Source organism: Dipteris shenzhenensis, chromosome 15 (assembly GCF_047967505.1).
Source record: "Dipteris shenzhenensis isolate YYH24624 ecotype China chromosome 15, Dip_SZ_1.0, whole genome shotgun sequence".
In the NCBI taxonomy this organism is placed as follows: Eukaryota; Viridiplantae; Streptophyta; class Polypodiopsida; order Gleicheniales; family Dipteridaceae; genus Dipteris; species Dipteris shenzhenensis.
The window spans coordinates 47,125,559-47,143,924 of NC_141610.1; the positions used below are offsets into that span (position 1 = coordinate 47,125,559).

The 18,366-nt window shown below is 44.6% G+C and overlaps 1 protein-coding gene and 1 pseudogene across 1 annotated transcript in view; both read right to left on the minus strand.

Annotated features, from left to right (window-relative positions):
* LOC147893904 (uncharacterized) overlaps positions 1 to 13,945 on the minus strand; it is a 97,177-nt gene extending 83,232 nt beyond the window's left edge. Inside the window, exons 1-2 of the mRNA XM_087386090.1 lie at positions 13,191 to 13,945; positions 8,278 to 8,426 (exon numbers count right to left, since the gene is read on the minus strand). Of these exons, the coding sequence (XP_087242216.1) occupies positions 8,278 to 8,426; positions 13,191 to 13,464 (423 nt within the window). The 5' untranslated portion in view covers positions 13,465 to 13,945. The remainder of the gene's footprint in view (positions 1 to 8,277; positions 8,427 to 13,190) is intronic.
* Positions 13,946 to 17,015: 3,070 nt separating this feature from the next.
* LOC147893905 (protein STRUBBELIG-RECEPTOR FAMILY 7-like) lies at positions 17,016 to 18,149 on the minus strand (annotated as a pseudogene).
* Positions 18,150 to 18,366: the final 217 nt, after the last annotated feature.

An 18,366-nucleotide genomic window follows, 5' to 3' on the forward strand; every position in this document is an offset into this window, starting at 1 on the left:
AGAGGACAAGGAAGATGGGGCCGTGCCATTCAGGAGGCTAATGAGGAATGGGGCCTTGCCAACAGAGAACAAGACCCATGCCAAAGCAGTAGAGACACTAAGGCCAATCCAACCACGACAAAGTCTTCATTCCCAAGGCAGCTCAACTTGGAAAAGTGTGGTGAAAAGACTAATCCATTAGTGCTTATGATTGGCTCAACCAGTTTGAGGGCTACCTTTCTATTGTACATATAACGAGCAATTCATACATGAGTCCATGCACTTTTCAGGGGGAGCAATCACCTTGTGGCAGAAATGGTGCACTGGCCATTATGATTCAAATTTGGAGGTAGCCAAATATGACTAAGAGGAGTTCATTAATGGCAGCCATCAATGCCATCCATACCAGATCCTTGCCACCACAATTTTGGACTATTTGGACACCCAATTCATTAGTGCTTAAGTCTTGGCTCAATTAGTTTGAGGGCTACTTTTCCACTATACATACAACAAGAACTTCACCTAGCATCCCTACACTGTCAAGAGAAGCAATCACCTTGTGGCAAAGTGGTGCACCAACCATTAAATAAAAAAGTGATATATTCCATTCAAAACGAATCATACAACAGGTGGGAGAGAAAGCACTCTATCCCTAGCCTCAACAATGTGGCAAAAAAGCCATGGTGGTGGTCTAAAATGCCACGACATCCCAAAAGGGGTCAAATGAAAAAATAATGAGCAATCCCATGTCCTCATGAAGGATAAAAGTCTCCCACAAGCTGCCAAAGAGGTGCCTATACATCGATCCCACTGACTCCTGAGAGTGAAGATAATCTCCGCCCAAGTGGAAGCAAGAGTGTCAGCCTCCGTGCATAAATGGCCCCCAAGGACAAAAGAACATCGCGAACACCAAATCCGCCATACGGTAATGCTGGAAATCACCTCCCAAGCTGACCCTGCAGCTGAAGTAGGCATGGAATCCTGAGCTGGTACAAGTACCAAAAGTAAATCCTGCGGCTCCATGATGCTGGCCTCTGTGGGACCCCTTCTCTGGTGACGCTGCATGAAGAAACCGTGGTCTCCTGGCTCTGACTCAAAGAGAGTAAAGGCTCCAGATCCTCTCCCACAAAGGGCAGCACCCCATGTCATCAGAAAGGACTCGGATGTAACATGTGAGAGCAACCTGAAGATACATGTCCATACCACTCTAGAGCTGGGGCAGCTCCATAAACAATGCTTGCTAGATTCCTCTGCAAGCTAACAACACATACACAAGGAGGGTCTACCCATCTGCTAAAGCCAAGTACCCACAGGTATGCCCCTATGTATAGTGAGCCAAAGAAAGTAGAGACTTTCCCGGCTCTACTGATGCCCCAAAAGTGAGTCCAGTAGCTCAGCAAGAGCTCTGCAGTAAGTCCCTATGCGTGCCAATGCTGGGAGGCAGATGGTAGGTGATGAGAGTCTCTCTACTGAAGCCTGTAACCTGCCCTCGTCGAGTACTGGAAAAAGGGAAGAGGACGATCGCCTGCCACCAGAGCAGGCCATGCCCACTCACCTGGGTCCCAGTCAAGCTCCGCAAGAGGTCGACCCTGAAAAATCCAAAGTCTCCATCTAGTATCCTCTGCAATGGTCAACCTGGAAGGATCTGTGGCCCATTCCTTACCCAGGCAACCAATGACCCTGACTCTCTGCCAAAGGAGCTCCTGTCGATCCAGGGGCTGAGTGGGATACAATCTGTGAGAGTCGTTTGTCTCAAAATAAATAAACGGTGCCGGTCCTAAACGAACTCCAATGCATAGCCCAACCTCACTAAAACAACCTAACCAACCATTATATTCAAATCATTATCAGGAGGTAGCCAAATATGACTACGAGGATTTCATTTTTAATGACATCCATACCAAATTCTCGCCACCACATTTTGGAACCATTTGGACACCCAATTCTTCAGCTATCTCAGAAAGAAAATTAAACGATCAAGCATTATGCGAATCAGTCCACGAAAGTAGTTGTTAAATAGACACAGTCTCATGAAGTTTCTCCATGGTCTCAAGGCAAACATTTCAATGGTACCAGCCTAAGGACTATGACAGAGTCATAAATTTTCTCAAGGTAGACATTTCAGTGGTACATCTGAAGCTTTTGGTTCAAGGATTACGACACAATATATGAGCTGGCACGGAATATGGAGCTCACAAGCAAGGGTCATTGAACCAAGGGGCCCCTCAATCACAAGCATCAACCACAGGCCAAGGGACACCAAGGTCAACAACACTTTAGATAGCAAAGTGGCAACAAAAGGTTTTCCTCTATGCGGAAGAAAATCAAAAGCATGACAAGAAGATCAATAGCCATGAACACGGCCATGATACGATGCATTGCCCTCATTAGCAAAGCCATGCCACCAACAAGATCTTCCTCAACTCCAAGCAATGAGTAGTCACCAGAATGGCAGAAACTAAGAAGAAGGGAGGGCAACCAAACATCAATTTCAGTATAGTGTTAGAATTATTAATATAATTTAGGCAGTGGCCAAGGTAATGTAATAAGTGAGTTAGGGGCACTTTTCCCTCTTAGAGGTTTTTCCCCCTAACCACGGTCTAATCTCTAACTACGGTTAGTGATTTGTCACTTAGACAAAACCCTTATCTCTTTCCTTGTACACACACTTCATTCGCTTCAGTTCAGTTGACATTCGAGAGTGAACTACATTCAGCCCACTCTCTCTTTGCTCACTCTTGCTTCCATTCTGTTTTCTCATATTTGGTATCAGAGCACTTCCTTCCCAGACTTGCTCCCTACTCGCGACCTCTTGCCTCCATCTCCTACTCGTCCGTACAACCTCATCGTGACCTGTCATCCGTATAGTCCATACAACTGTACGGATTCTCGTACCAGCGCCTGCTCTCGTCCGTACACCCGCGTCCAAAACAAAAAACAAAAAAAAACCAAAAAAATCGCTAGATCGTCCGTACAATTGTACGGATTTCCGTATTGTGCGTTAGATTTTGTTCTTACATTTTCGTACGGCCGTTCGTACATTTCCGTACTACACGTCAAAATTCGTCCGTACAGCATCCATACGTGTAGTCCGTACTTTTGCACTAGTTTTATCCATACAATCTGTACAGAACGTCCGTACGATTCCGTACAATTCTGTACTTGCAAGATTTTTTGCAAGCTAAGGGTGTTTGGTGTCTGTCATTTGCAGGCAGAGTTCATTTGCGGGCTCACTAGTGCATCAGCCATTGGTTGGCTTCGCTTTTGGGAGCACATTTGAAGCTGTAGCACACATTGCAGTAGATCTGCAAGTTTTGGAGAATTTTGGGGTTTTTTGCAATTACACTGTAATCTGTCAGTGAAATTTGGGGCTTTTGCAGGCAAAGAGCAATTTGTGCAACATTTGGGGCTTTCATATCATTTGCCCTCTTTTGTATGCAATTCCTGCAAGAAATTGGGGCTTTTGCATTTGGGTTGCAATTTTGCAAGAAAAATAGCATTTTGGAAGTTTGCAAGCAGTTCTGGACTCAGTACGAGTCAATTTGCAGGCTTTTGTCACTTTTTGCAGATTCTATTTGCAGATTTTTGGGCATTCAACAAAGCATTGAAGTGCATTTTGAGTCTTTGATAGGCTGTGACAGTATTTGTCACTGTGGGCAGATTTTACTTGTGCATTTTACATCCCAGGAAGGGATTTTACTTGGTCAATTTGCTGTGTTTTTTGAGATTATCTGGTGAAAATGGCTCAAAACAACCCCAATAAGGTATTCGGAGTTCTCACACAAGAGGATAAGTTGGATGGCACCAACTACCGGTCATTATATTGGAGAATGCAAGAAGCGCATAGCCAAAGAGAAGAAAAAGGATTCCGCTATGGCTGTGTCAGATGCATCAGCTCCACATTCTCATGATGGGGGAGATGTTGCAGCCAACTTTGTGGAAGAGCATTATGCCTTTCTGTCTTGCAATTCAGATTTTTCAGTGGGTAGTTCAGATGCTACAGCCACTAATAATGATGACCCATATGCTTTCTTGACTTGCAGTTATGATCCTTCAAAGGATGCATGCTCTCTTAGTGTCAATAAGACACTTCATACTCGGTATTTTGACAGTGGTGCTTCAAAGCACATCACTTCCAAGAAGAGTCTGTTTGTATGTCTGCATCCTCCACCCACCAAAAAGAAGGTGACTTATGCGAATAAATCTTCTTATTCAGTGTGTGGAGTGTGAGATATTATTCTCACATCCACTGCTGGCACAAATTTCAGATTTCAGATGTTCTCTATGTGCCAGGCATAAAGAAAAATCTGCTTTCAGTGTCCTCACTCAATAGAGGATTTCAAGTTGTTTTTTATGATAACAAGTGTACAGTCAGAGACAGTCAGAGACAAAGAGAATGACTATGCTTTGATGTTGTCTGGCACTTTATATCGGGGTCTTTTTCAACTTGATCTATATGAAAAAAGATCCGATCTTGCATTATCAGTGAGCACTCCCACTGCTGCAATGCAGAATCGAGTTATGGCATGCCGGTATGGGCACATGAGCTATGGCAGCTTAATGACACTTCAAAGGCATGATATGGTTGATGCATTGCCTCCTTTGGAGTCGCCTCCTCCTCATGCATGTGAAGGTTGCATCCTTGGCAAGATGCATAGACTTCCCTTCAAGAAGGATGGTGCAGTGAAAGCTACACGAAAATTACATCTTATTCGCAGCGATGTATGTGGTCCCATGAGGAGGTTATCTCTATTTTGTTACATTCATAGATGACTTCGCAAACTACACTTGGGTCTATGGTCTCAAGGCAAAATCAGAAGTATTTATGCATTTCAAACACTTTGTGGCTATGGTTGAGAATGAGACAAGACTCAAGGTGCAGACACTTCGCACAGATCGAGGGGGAGAGTATATGTCTCATGAATTTGAAGCATTTTTGAAGGAGAAAGGCATCACGCATCAGCTTACAGTGAGGCTTACACCTCAATAGAATGGCAAAGCTGAGCGGAAGAATCGCACTGCCATGAAGATGGATAGATGCATGCTTACAAGTAAGAAGTTGCCTCACAGGTTTTGGCTTGGGTTTTGGCTTGAAGGCCTCATGTGTGACAACTACATTTTGAATCGGGCTCCTACAAAGGCTTTGAAGACAATCACTCCCTATGAGGCATGGCATGGGAGAAAGCCTTCAGTGGACCATTTCAGAGTTTTTGGTTGTGTTGCATATGCCCACGTGCCTATGGAGTTTAGACACAAGTTGTCATATAAGGCACTCAAATGCATTTTTGTGGGATATAGTTCACAAAGCAAAGGCTATCGTCTCTACAATCCTACTACACGCAAGATTTTTGTGAGCAGAGATGTTATATTCTCTGAAAATTCAGCACATACACATGCTGAATTTCAGATTCCAGCTTCTTCAAATGATGTGTTTGAGGGGATGCTTCCTATAGCATTTGGCTCCCCCGCTGAAACTCAGAATTTACAGCAACCTCCTCTAGATCCACATGCCCTGATTCAGCCACCGGCTGATTTTGTACCATCTTAGGGTATGGATGAAGTTGTCACGCAAGAGATTCAAGAGATACACGCAGCCAAAACAGTCCCGAATTGGTTGCTTCAGACTCTCAGGGAGAGTAGGCTTGAGGCTCCATTGCCTGGCAGGAATTGTAGTGCAATAAGGCACGCAGGGGAGGCTCTTTCAGTTGAGACAACTTTTGCAGGGACTCTTCTTGATGAAGAGGAGCCTAACTCTTTTGAAGAAGCAAAGGATAATGTGCATTGGATGCAAGCCATGCACAATGAGTTGTAGTCCATAGAGAAAAATCAGACTTGGGATGTTATGGATTTGCCACCTGGTAAGCATGCCATTGTACCAAGTGGGTTTTCAAGGTAAAAAGGAAACCAGACGGGTCTATTGACAGGTACAAGGCACGGCTGGTTGCCAAAGGCTATGCACAGAAGAAGGGCATAGATTATGAGAAGACATTTCCTCCTACATCCCGGATGACCACCATACGGTCAGTTATTGCAATCGCTGCAAATTTTGTATGGAATGTCCATCAGTTGGACATAAAAACAGCTTTCCTTGATGGGGACTTGCAGGAAGAGGTTTATGTCAAACAACCTCCTGGATTTGAACTTTCTAGCAATGCACTTCAGGTATGCAAGCTTAACAAATCTTTATATGGGCTGAAACAAGCCCCACGTGGATGGTATGCCAAGATCGATGCATTCCTGGCAAGTAAGGGATTACACAATAGTCCTACGGAAAGCACCCTCTACATCAAGAAGGATGGAGGGGATATTTTGGTCATCATTCTTTATATAGATGACATGCTGCTCACAGGGTCAAATGAGGATATAATTGCAGATTTCAAAGCTGAGTTGAAAGCTGAATTTGACATGACAGATTTGGGCATGTGAAATTTTTATTTGGGATCCAGTTTATACAAGACAAGCGTGGCATCGTTATGTCTCAATCCAAGTATGTGCAGAAGCTCTTGGATAGGCTCAACATACATGATTGTAAGCCTATTGCCACTCCCATGGAGCCGGGGCTGAAGTTTGCTATGTATGATGCAGGTGAATCAGTTGTTGGATGCCTCATCTACTTGTGCAATACACGGCCCGATATTCAATATGCAGTATCTCAGATTAGCAAATATATGCACAGCCCAAAGACAACACATTGGTAAAACACATCTTCAGATATTTGCAAGGCACAAAGTCTTTTGGCTTGATGTTTCCCAAGGGGGGTGACTTGCAGATGCATGCTTACAATGATTCAAATTGGGCTGGAGACTATGATACTAGGCAATCCACTAGTGGTAATTGTTTCTTTTTGGGAAACGCTTGCATTTCTTGGATGAGCAAGAAGCAATCTACAGTGGCTACTTCCTCATGTGAAGCTGAGTACAGGGCAACTTTCACAACGACAGTTGAGTGTGTTTGGCTGCAACGTTTGTTCACTGATCTTCGTCCCATATTGGAGGGTCCTTCTCCTATTCTCACTGATAGTCAAAGTTTTATTGCAGTGGCAAAGAATCCTATGTTTCATGCTCGCACGAAGCACATTGAGGTTCATTATCATTATGTCAGAGAGAAGTTGCATGCAGGGGAGATCAGTATGATCTATGTGTCAACACATGACAATGTTGCAGACATATTCACCAAAGCACTTCCACGTGAGAAGCTTGAGGCATTTCGCAATGCCCTAAACTTATCTCCTTTTGGTGATTGATCACTACCTTGTACACCATATTGGCACTGCAGAGGGGTGTTAGAATTATTAATATATTCTAGGCAGTGGCCAATGTAATGTAATAAGTGAGTTAGGGGCACTTTTCCCTCTTAGCGGTTTTTCCCCCTAACCACGGTCTAATCTCTAACTACAGTTAGTGATTAGAACACTTCATTCACTTCAGTTCAGTTGACATTCAGGAGTGAACTACGTTCAGCTCACTCTCTCTTTGCTCACTCTTGCTTCCATTCTGTTTTCTCACATATAGGACTATAACCAAGATGACACCTCCTTCTGAACAAGTCAAGACCTCCCAACCAACCAATTAAGGATGTTCTCATACGTTATGCCCTAATAGGAGGATGCAATGTTAGGGTTCTCTTTAATGGAGGCATGTCCAACGATTTAATCAACTACTACTTAGCAGACAAGGTCAGTCTAGTGGCATTGCACTCAAGCTGCACAGCGTGTTTGGTCATGCCTAGCACTAGTTAATACCCGTGCATTAGTCATAGATGTCGAGCTCTGTCAGACCCTACTAGAAAGGAGAAAAAGCGGACATTTGTTGTCACCACTCTAGAACCAATAGATGCTCTTCTAGGCACACTGTGGCTCACATATTTCATGGGGGATCAATTCCCTTGGTCATTATAGCCATATTTCCTTCCAGATATGCCCCTTTAGATATGTCTTGTTGGAGTGCTCCAAGTTTTAAATTGACAAGACTGGATACAACGTAGTACTCATGAGTCATTCGTGCACTTCACATAAACATGTACAGATTCCACATTCACAAATTTGACAAAATATAGCACCAACTAAAGTTTCCATCTTACACATACCAAGTCAATGCAACCTTACAACAACAAAGAATATAACAAATACTTATTTCTCTCAAGAAGGCCAAAAATTACTGTTAGTTTCTAGAGTGCATCCAATTGGTCTTTATACAAGTACATGCCAATTTATGAAGCTGAGCTAGTTTCAGCTAAAAGCACAAGTAGAATTTATGATGCAAGAATAACAAGTTACAGAGAAAACTTGCAATAACTCACCTGCATATACTCGTACAAAGCAAACATTGGTGTGGCAACAATCACCATGAAAACAAACTTCCATGTTGCAACATGGAAGCCGTACAAATCTTTGTTTGATAGAGCAGTAGAGAAGTCTCGTTGAACATAAGATAGTAAGACATACATTCCTAATCACAACAACGTACCCATGCCAAAATATGCATTAGTAGCTTTTCATGACAAATAAGCATTGCATATACTACTAAGCTGAAATGTGTACAGTCATCAGCCTTGAAAGCAAAGGATTACACATCTACTATAAATCAAAGAGCGGTGAACTTTTTTCTTCAATTGATAAGAAGACCAGCACTACTCAACGTAAAATTAGAGACCAAGGACAAAATTTTGAAGTGCTTTTAACAAGCCAAGGATTATTGACCAAGGTTGACTAAGCATCGGTAATATTAGGTTTCATTGTTACGTAATTGGAGTAACCTAATTACAAAAGGTAAGAGATAGATTACATAATGAGGATGTCACATTAGCAAATGGAGGACAAATCTTAAAAGTGTTTTGATAAGCCAAGTATTATTCTTCAACATTTAAGAACTCTTAACTCTCTATGGATAACATTAGGGGTGACTGATCTCAAAAGGTTAGGTAGATTACACACTAAACGCCCCAAATGCACAAATAAAAACATGCGCACTCTATCAATACACTCAAAATGCTTAACATAAGTACTCTCACCACGATGCAATGTTTGCAAACTCGGGAATCATCTCTCTCTCTCTCTCTCAGTTTTATAGTTTTTTCAGTTTATCAGTTTAGTAGTCTTAGCACTCAGAAAAGGGCATTAGTGCACCCTTTGCTCCAGCCCACTGAGGCTTGTATAAGATCATCCTTTTGGTGTACTTTGTACCTTGTCCCATAGGCCTGTGAGGCCTTCCGCGGACGTTAATACGGCTCGACAGATGCAGATACGTGAGCTCTTTGTGTCACACCAAAGACCTATCACGGAGCCTGGATACATGGAGCCAGATCATGTTCTTGGAGCATTAGCCCTGAGCGCCTGACATACCTCTTCTCTGGCCTGTTTTGATATGTACTACATTAATATTTCAGCTTATGTATTTTCTAGTACTCAGCGAGGGCCTTAGCGAGCCCTTCGCCCCAGCCCACAGTGGCTTGTATGAGTTTACTTTGTTTCCGCACTTTTGTCCCATAGGCCCGCGAGGCCTCCCGCGGACGTTAATATATCTTTCTTTCTTTTCTTTCTCTCTCTCTCTCTCTCGTCCAAGACAAGGTACATGCTTTGGGAACTGAATTGCAGCAATTGAGAGACATGAAGGTGACTTCGGAGGGGACCTGCATGTTCAGAGGTTTTCTCAACATAGAGGAGAAGCTAAGGCATGACACACGAGAAGGACCACGACAAGCGACATTGCCCTCATTTTCATCCATTACAGCTTCCCTTCCATCAAGATCAGTGACAACACTAGGAGCAATTTAGCTTATTCCTTAGGTGGCAGAAACTTAGCAGAAGGTCACCCCAGTGAAAGAACCCCTCAAAAGGTTCACGTGTTATGGGCAAGTAGCAGGCACAAAGGTCACCATTCTTTTTTATGGAGGCAGCTCGGAGGATTGCTCGGTGCCACAGTAGCGGCTGAGCTCCATCTTCCCACAGTAGTCACGTTCAATGTTTCAGCTTCATGTGCATTTGGCATGGTTCAGCACACAGTTAGCACCAGCTCAGTAGCCCATGATGTCAAGCTTCACATCAGTGGGATGGCAAAGAAGCCTACCTTCATTTTGCCCTGTTAGGCCCAGCTAACATCATCCTTGGTGCGCCATTGTTTGCCAACCACACAGCAATTGTCAGGTGGCAGGACCCCATCATTACAGTTGAGGATCCAACCACGAAGACTCGGACACATTTGATGGTGCTCGCATTGACCCATAGGCAGTTAGCAGCCAGACTATCGATCTTTCGTCACGAGCCATTGGTTCCAGCAGTCCATGTACAAATCTGTTTCAGTTTCAGCAGAAGGGGATGTCATGGGCATCCACAGCCCATCATACTCCTTTCAAATGCTTCCACATATGCAACACAGCAAGAAAGATCCAGCAATACAAAAGCCAGCAGAAGACAAAACAGGTCAAAAGACACAGAATTGACTTTTCCAGTCAAAAAGTCGAGGTGTTGACTTTTTAATCAACTTTGACTTTTGACCAAATGTGTCAAGAGTCAGCAGCCCTTCTCCTATAAAAACCACCAGTCCTCTCTCATTCTTGGATCTTCTGGTGCAGCAACAGTTCCTCCAACTTGCCCACACTTAGCTCTAGCAGCAACTCCACCAGCAGCAGCAATAGAACTAGCAGCAGTAGCTCTAGCAATTCCAAGTTCAGCAGCCCCTGCAGAGGATGATCAGCTTCAGAAGCATGTCCCGCAACAGCCTCAGGTTGCCCAGCAGCCCCTCAGGACAATAGCATGACTCGCAGCAGCTCCAGTAGACCTTTCCAGGAGTGCAGCAGCCTTGAGGTCAGTGTCAGCAGTCGCCATGGCAGCCTCAGTAGCTTCAACAGCCCTTCCATAGCAATGGCTCTCCTCAGTTAACGACAGCTGATTCACAGCCATCAGCCATCAGCTCTAGTCCCCCAAGTGGAACTCAGCGTATAGCCTCAACCCTCTTCATTGAGGAACAACAGTTGTAAAGGGTATCTAGTGAATGCCAGGCCTAAAACATAAAGAAGAAAGATGGTAGCTTAGCATAAACTCAGTGTTCATGTCTCTCTCATTATGCTTCACTCTATCTCTCTCTTTCTCTTTCAGTTAGCATTACTTAGCAAGGAGGGCCTTAGCTTAGTGAGAGAAACTCTTAGCCCTCATATCCACACCACAGCCACATGCCACCCAAATGGCCTTCTATATAACACATTTTCTCCAAAAAGGAACATCTACTAATGAGATGTCCAATGTAGTATGAGATTTAAGGCCGTTGTCCCTGCCTACACATCCATGGGTATTGTAACATGTGTCCGATCATTGACTACCCAGATGAGCAATGCACTATATGTTTTGTCCAAGGGAGGATGTCAGACTCGATACCCTAAGCTTAGGCTCCTACAGTGTTAACCAGCAAGAGACTGCACGCAAGTCTGGCAAGTTCACACCCCATCCGAGGTAGCCCCATTTGCCACATCACAACATTAGGCTACCTCCCGATGTCCAAATGTGAATCCCATAGAGATTAGCAGGGAATGATAGCAGAGGCAACGTCACATGCACCAGTGCCAGGCACAGGTGGCACTGACACTTGGCTGCACTGCCAGGTATTCGCAGCATCCAGATGCAACTTCTACACCAGTTTTGGGGCTATTACAGCAGCCCAATCAAGGGCCAGATGGGTCGCCCAAGGTCAGCACGTAAAGCTGACCATGTCGGGCCAGTTGAACCAACCCAGTCACACGGTTGACCAAACGAGCAGGTCGGTCAACCTAGACTGCCAGTCAGGCAGCCTAGTCTGCCAGTTTTGGGCCTATTTAAGGGACTGCTCCAGCCCTTGTTTCCCATTCAGTACCAGCCTCAGCCCCCGCCCTTTGCCATGCTATTTCAACACCAGGACCAGCAACGCATCATCACAATTTCTGGCAGCATGTACACGCAGCACACATCATGGTTTGGGCAGCAACCAGGTCGAGTTCTGGCAGATTGTTTCAGCAGCATAGCTAGTTCTCCAACAGTCGCAGCAGTTAAATAGAGTTTTCTCAGCTAAGTTTCGTATTCCGATTTTGGCAATCATGTACAGACACTAGTTAGGGAATTTATGCCAGCATCATGAATAAAGCAGAGTACGATAGTTAGGAAGATCTCGTGTCTTTCATGTTTGAGTTCTCCTTTTATGTTCATCTATTTCCGCACAGGAAGTCCCCAGCATGTTACAGACAAGCAAGAGAATGGAGAAACCAGCCATATCTGTCATTAGCTCTCTCTCACTATTCGAAGAGGAACAGCATGTACCAACGAGACCTACATAGTACACACAAGACTAGACAACTAGACCAATGTAGAACAAAATCAAGGTTTTCACAACCTTTTACGACCTGTCAGTGCCATGTGGCAAACCAAAATTTATTGACCCAATCTTGTTCACAAGCTGCCCGAGCAGAATTTAAAAACCATGACTTGCTGGTCCAATATTGACGTCAAACAATACATTAAAACTGAGTATTAACTTTAAAAACCAGGACTCCTAGTGGGACCCCAATCAGACCTGCATGGAGCTTAGATTACTAATGGATGACACATCACAGGAATCACTCCCCAACTCCTTAGAGACACAGGGACTGTAATCCTACTTACTACGTTCTAGTTTTCAGCATTAGATTCTTAGGGTGTCCTAGACACTTCCACATCCCCTGTCAAGGCCTTGTGTTTTCCTCATAATGTAGCTCAATAGGCCTTTTTGGCTTTCCACAAACCTACAAATCCCTATTGGGTCCTGTCCTTGGTTAGGCTTAGATTTGCCCATGTGGCAGCCTTGTGTGCTGCCAACATAGCAGACTCCTTGCCGCCCATAAGGAAGCCCATCCATTGTTTGATATCTACCCATGTAGCATCCAGAATTGGCAGAATACATAACCCCATGCCATTACATGGTTGTCCCATGTGGACATTACACCCAAATGAGGTTTGCATGAAGAGTCCATGTGCCACACTCATCAGAATCTCAACTCAACCTAACATGGAACCCAAGGTGTCAAACCCTGTTGTCCCCCATGTGGGAAATTGATATATAACCTTAGATCATGAAGCTGCTTGGTCCGAAAAGATTGGACATGGGGGAGTGGAGAATCAATGCTCCACCCTCTGGACAGACACCTAGTCAAAAAGCTCAACACAGCCTCCTTAGGGGTGATAGGGTCCAAGGGCGAATAAAGTTAGAAAGTACCAGCGCACAAAGCACATAGAAGGAGGACGAGCGAGAGCAGAAGACAAGCTCTTCTTTTACAGTCGGATTTGAAATACATGCTTCCCACCCGCCAAACTTTCAGGAGCAGGGGCCAGGAAGGAGTTGGACCGGCCTGCGCACTCCCTGTTGCTGCTCCCCGTCCTATTAAACCCGTTGCAGCAGTGGGATTTGCTTTGGACGAGCCCGATCTGCGCATAATGTGATGTTTGTTCGCAACTTGTTCACTCTTCCCTTGCATTCGTAGAAGCTCCATGGTCCCTCTGGCTTTCCGCTCCCGTGCTTTTCTAGAGCAATGATCTTTACAAGCAGCTTTTGTTGAGCCCGTTGGCTTACTGCAATTCAGCGCAGCGATGTTGATCTTGATCGATAGAACGGCTGCATCTTTACTGCATCATCCTGGTTACAATGCGGGCTGTAGTGCCTAACCCAGATCGGATAAGATAGCTGGGCTGGAGGGTGAGAAGGGCAGGTACAGTTGCTGCAGCAACGAGATTCTGTTGCAAAAGTTGATGGGCAAAGCTACGTTAGTGTTGTTGCTCTGAGGCAGCGAGATGCTGTTGCAAAAGTTGATGGGCAAAGCTAGAATGGCTCCATGGCTGGAAAGTGGATGTGGCTCCAAAGCAAACACTAGAGGCTAAAGTTGTTGTTGCTCCAGTTCGCTGTTGCAAAAGTTGATGGGCAAAGCTAAGTTTTGGAAGGGACAAACGCAGACTCCAAGAGCCATTGTGGTGTTGATTGTAGATCTGAGGCAGCGAGATGTCCGTTGCTCCAGAGTTTGTTGGGTGGATGAATTTGCTCCAATTTGTTTTGGAGCGAAATTCTAGCGAGATGTCCGTTGCTCCAGAGATTGTTGGGTGGATGAAGTTGCTCCAATTTGTTTTGGAGCGAGATTCTGATGCAAAAGTTGATGGGCAAAGCTAAGTTTTGGCAAAAGTTGATGGGCAAAGCTAAGTTTTGGAAGGACAAATGCAGACTGCAAGAGCCATTCTGGTGTTGATTGTTGCTCTGAGGCAGCGAGATGTGTGTTGCTCCAGAGTGTGTTGGGTGGATGAATTTGCTTCAATATGTTTTGGAGCGAGATTGTGTTGCAAATGTCGATGGGCAAAGCTAAGGTTTGCAAGGGACAAATGCAGATTCAAGAGGCATGGTGGTGGTGTTTGTTCAGCTCCAAAACAAACCCGTAGCATGGAAAGAGTAGCATTGGGTACTCAGCCACCCAACAAACTCTTCAGACACGTCACGTTTCTTTATTTGTTTGCCTTTTTCGTCAACAAATCGTGCCACCTCAAATATTATCATCAGCCATGCATGCATGCTTATCTTATTACGAGTTTATATCCTATTTAAACGTATTTCTTCATGCTTAGGGCCTTCATATTCCTCTCATTCAAATTAACTAGTGTAAAACCCGTGCCAAGCCACCCAAAACAAAATTTTCTTTTGATTATCTAATTTTTTTCTCAAAAGCATTACATTAATGACTAATAAACAATTTAAAATGGTATATTATATATCTAATTTTATAATTAATAGTTTTGAATACATTTAAATAATGATATATAAATTGAAATAAATTTTAAAATTTTTAATAAAATTGTAAGAAAATAATACAATGTCTGTGCTCAACAGATAACAAGAGAGAAAAGCAAATAGTATGGAGAATCAAAATTTTGATTACTGTAAAATTGATACAATAGATGGCGCTGCCTTCTAGTCGTGCGCTCCTGTGTGAGGAGCTTCGATGGCGTGTTGGAAATAGTAGAGGACTGAGGCTGGATACCCTCAGTGCGGTCAAACATGGGATGCCTTCCCGCACTTGCATGTAGCCTAATTAGCAGTGTGCCAACTCTATCTAAAGTCATCCAGTCATCAAGCCACACATGGCTCCCATCTGGTGTCCAAACCAAGACCTACCAGATAACCGAGCTACTCAAATGCCTTCTCCTGGGCTTACAAGTAGAGTTAGCTGGTTCCCGCATAGTTACACACGCATAGTTACACAAGAGTGAAGCATTGATATCTAACACTCCCCCTCAAAGTCCACCCGCAAGTGAATTTACTTTTTCGGCCCAATGTCAAGTCGATGAAGATGCCTCTCTAGCAAGTCTCTTCCAAGAGCCTTCATGAAGATGTCCGCAGCATTCTCTGTAGTCGGACAGTACACCAAGTCGTCGACCTCTCCATCCATGATGAGCTTGCGTACAAAGTGATATTGAATCTCAATGTGTTTTGTGTGAGCGTGAAACACAGGGTTCTTTGCAATTGCCATGCAACTCTGATTGCCGCATGATAATTGCGTAGGCTTGTTCTGCACTGTACCCATGTCCCCTAAAATCCTCCTCAACCACACTGCCTCACAAGAGGCAAAACATGCTGATTTGTACTCAGCCTCGGTAGAAGAAAGAGCAACTGTGGGTTGCTGCTTACTGACCCATGACACAGCTCCAGATCCAATGAGAAACAGTAACCTGTCACTGATCTCCTACTGTCCACGTCTCCTGTCCAATCCGAGTCACAGAATCCGGTCAAGATGTTACCCTTGGTATAGGTGATGCTATAATCAAGTGTGCCTTTGATGTATTTCAGCACCTACATCCCTGCCCTCCAATGGTTCTCTCGGGGCTTATTGGAAAACTTGCTTAGTACACCAGTCGCAAAACTAATGTTCGACCGTGTGTTGCACAAGTAAATCAAACTGCCCACAAGCCTTTTGTACTTCGCTTCATCCACCAGTGGTGATGAATCCTCGTTTGAGAGCTTCACGTCAATCTCCATAGGAGTGCCAACTGTCTTGCACTCAGTCATGCCAAATGCCTTTGGTATCTCTCCAGCATACTTTAGCTGTGAGATGAAGATCTATTTTGGCTCTTGCCAAACTTCAATCCCCAAACAGAAATGCATCAGTTCGAGATCTGTCATTTCAAACTCTCTTCCTAGCAACTGCTTTGTCTACGAGATCTTTTCTTCATAGTTCCCTGTTATGACAAGGTCGTCCACATAAAGGACCACGATCATACACCTACCTCCTTCTCTGTAGATATACAAATTTGCATCAGATGTTGAACCCGTTTCGCAGAAAGTAGGTATCAATCCGCTGGTACCACGCTCGTGGGGCCTGTTTCAGCTCGTAAAGTGCCTTCTTTAGTTTACAGACTTCACCTTCCGAACCGAGGATCACAAAGCCTAGTGGTTGTTCCACGTATACCTCCTCCTTGAAATCTCCATTTAGAAAGGCAGATTACATCCATCTGAAACACGGGCCAACTTTCCTGTGCTGCTAAAGCCAAAACACTGTGAATTGTGGTTAGTCGAGCTGTGGAAGCAAAAGTATCTTGATAATCAAAACCATATACAGATGCGAATCCTTTTGCCACGAGCCGAGCTTTGTACTTATCCAACGTGCCGTCAGACTTGTAGTTGGTCTTGTACACCCACTTGGTGCCGATTACCTTGCGTTTTGGTGGTCAATCACAAGGTCCCCACACAAGTTTTGAGAGACGGATTTCTTGCAGCACCCAACTGAATTGTGAACGATTAATTCTTTTTAAAGCCTTGCACCTTTCGTAACTTGCAAACGGGCTACCTTTCGTTCAGCCCCTAGATCTTCCCAATTGCCTGTAGCGGAGCATGATCGAATCTACACCATCTCTATCATCCTTGAAAACAATCTGACCATCACAGGGTCTAATGGTCTCGAATGTAATTGTGCGTCCGACCATTAGCCAGCCTTGATAATTCGCTCGCAACAGAGCTGTCGATCGATTCTACGGTCCAATAGTTTAAATGGATTCCTTCAGATGGCTATCAATGGATCGCTTGCTCTTGCTCTCGATGCTTCCTGGCACCAGCTTCATGAACGGAACTAGAAGTGGCCCTGTGAGGTAATTTCCGTCCAGCAGCAACCGCTCCAGGGGCTCCAGCCCCACAAGTGCAGCCACGGCCGTCAACGCATACTTCAGTGGTATCCTGCCACTGAACGAATTGTGGCTCAGCAAACAAGGAACTCAATCGCCTAGCGGTTGCGAAAGGAGTTGGGAGCTTGCCCGAAATCTGATTGTAGCTGACATCGATTGCCACCAGCTAAGATACAGCCAGCGCACCTGGCATGCTGACTGCGGTGAACGCGTTGTTGGACAGATTGGGGTTCTCGAACATTAAAGATGCATCAATGGGAGTCGGACAACCCATTAGCACGCGGAGCATTGGAAGGGTGTTGAGTTAACCCTTCGGTAGCCACCCCGTGAGTTGATTGTTCTTCAATGACATGGAAATCAAAGAACCCGGAAGCTGCGAGGGTAGAGCCCCTGAAAATGCATTGCTGGAAAGGTCCAAGAACTGTAGCTGCCCAAGGGTGCTTACATCCAGCAGAGACCCTCCGAATTTGTTGTTCTGCATCCTCAGCTCAACGAGGCTTGCTACGTTCCTGAGAGAGCCGAGAAGCGTGCCTTCCAGAAGATTATTTGCAAAATTCAAGACCTGTAAACTTCGAAGTAATCCCACAGATTCCGGTATAGAGCCTAAAAACGAATTCGAGGAGATGTCCAACGACCTTAACTACAAGTATTTTAGAGCTATGAGGCTACCGACGAAGGGAGATAGTGCTCCCTCGTACCCAGCGCTATCCAGCTTAAGGCTCGTAACTCATTGTACACCCTTTTGATCTGCTCCACAATCTAGACCGCAAGTGAATACTGCTCCAAATAAATTATCGCATGAATCGAAAGAAAAATCCCAGGTGCTCATGCACGATTCTACTTGAATATTCGTAGAATCAAACGAAGCCTTCAACTACATCAACGCTTCAACATCCGTGGGCTCTGTGATTGCGGCTACGAATGCAATTCCATCCTTGACAGGTGCCCACGCGCCAAGCAAAAGAAGAAAACCCAACACTGTAGCTGTCATATTGTCGTCGCTTCTTCCCACAAAATTGGGCATAGCTGCTCGCAAGGGACAAAATCGCCATAGAAATGGGAAACCGTGCTCTCAATTTCCAAAACCCTGCGTTGCTAAAAGAAGTATATAAACCCACAGTTCGAGGTAGGAAAAGCAATGCTGGAACCGATGGATGTCCATTCAAGTGATGTTCTTCTTAATGTTCTTTCATTTCCTATTGGACTGCAAGCTAGAAATTCTTCCTGGAATTATTTCCATT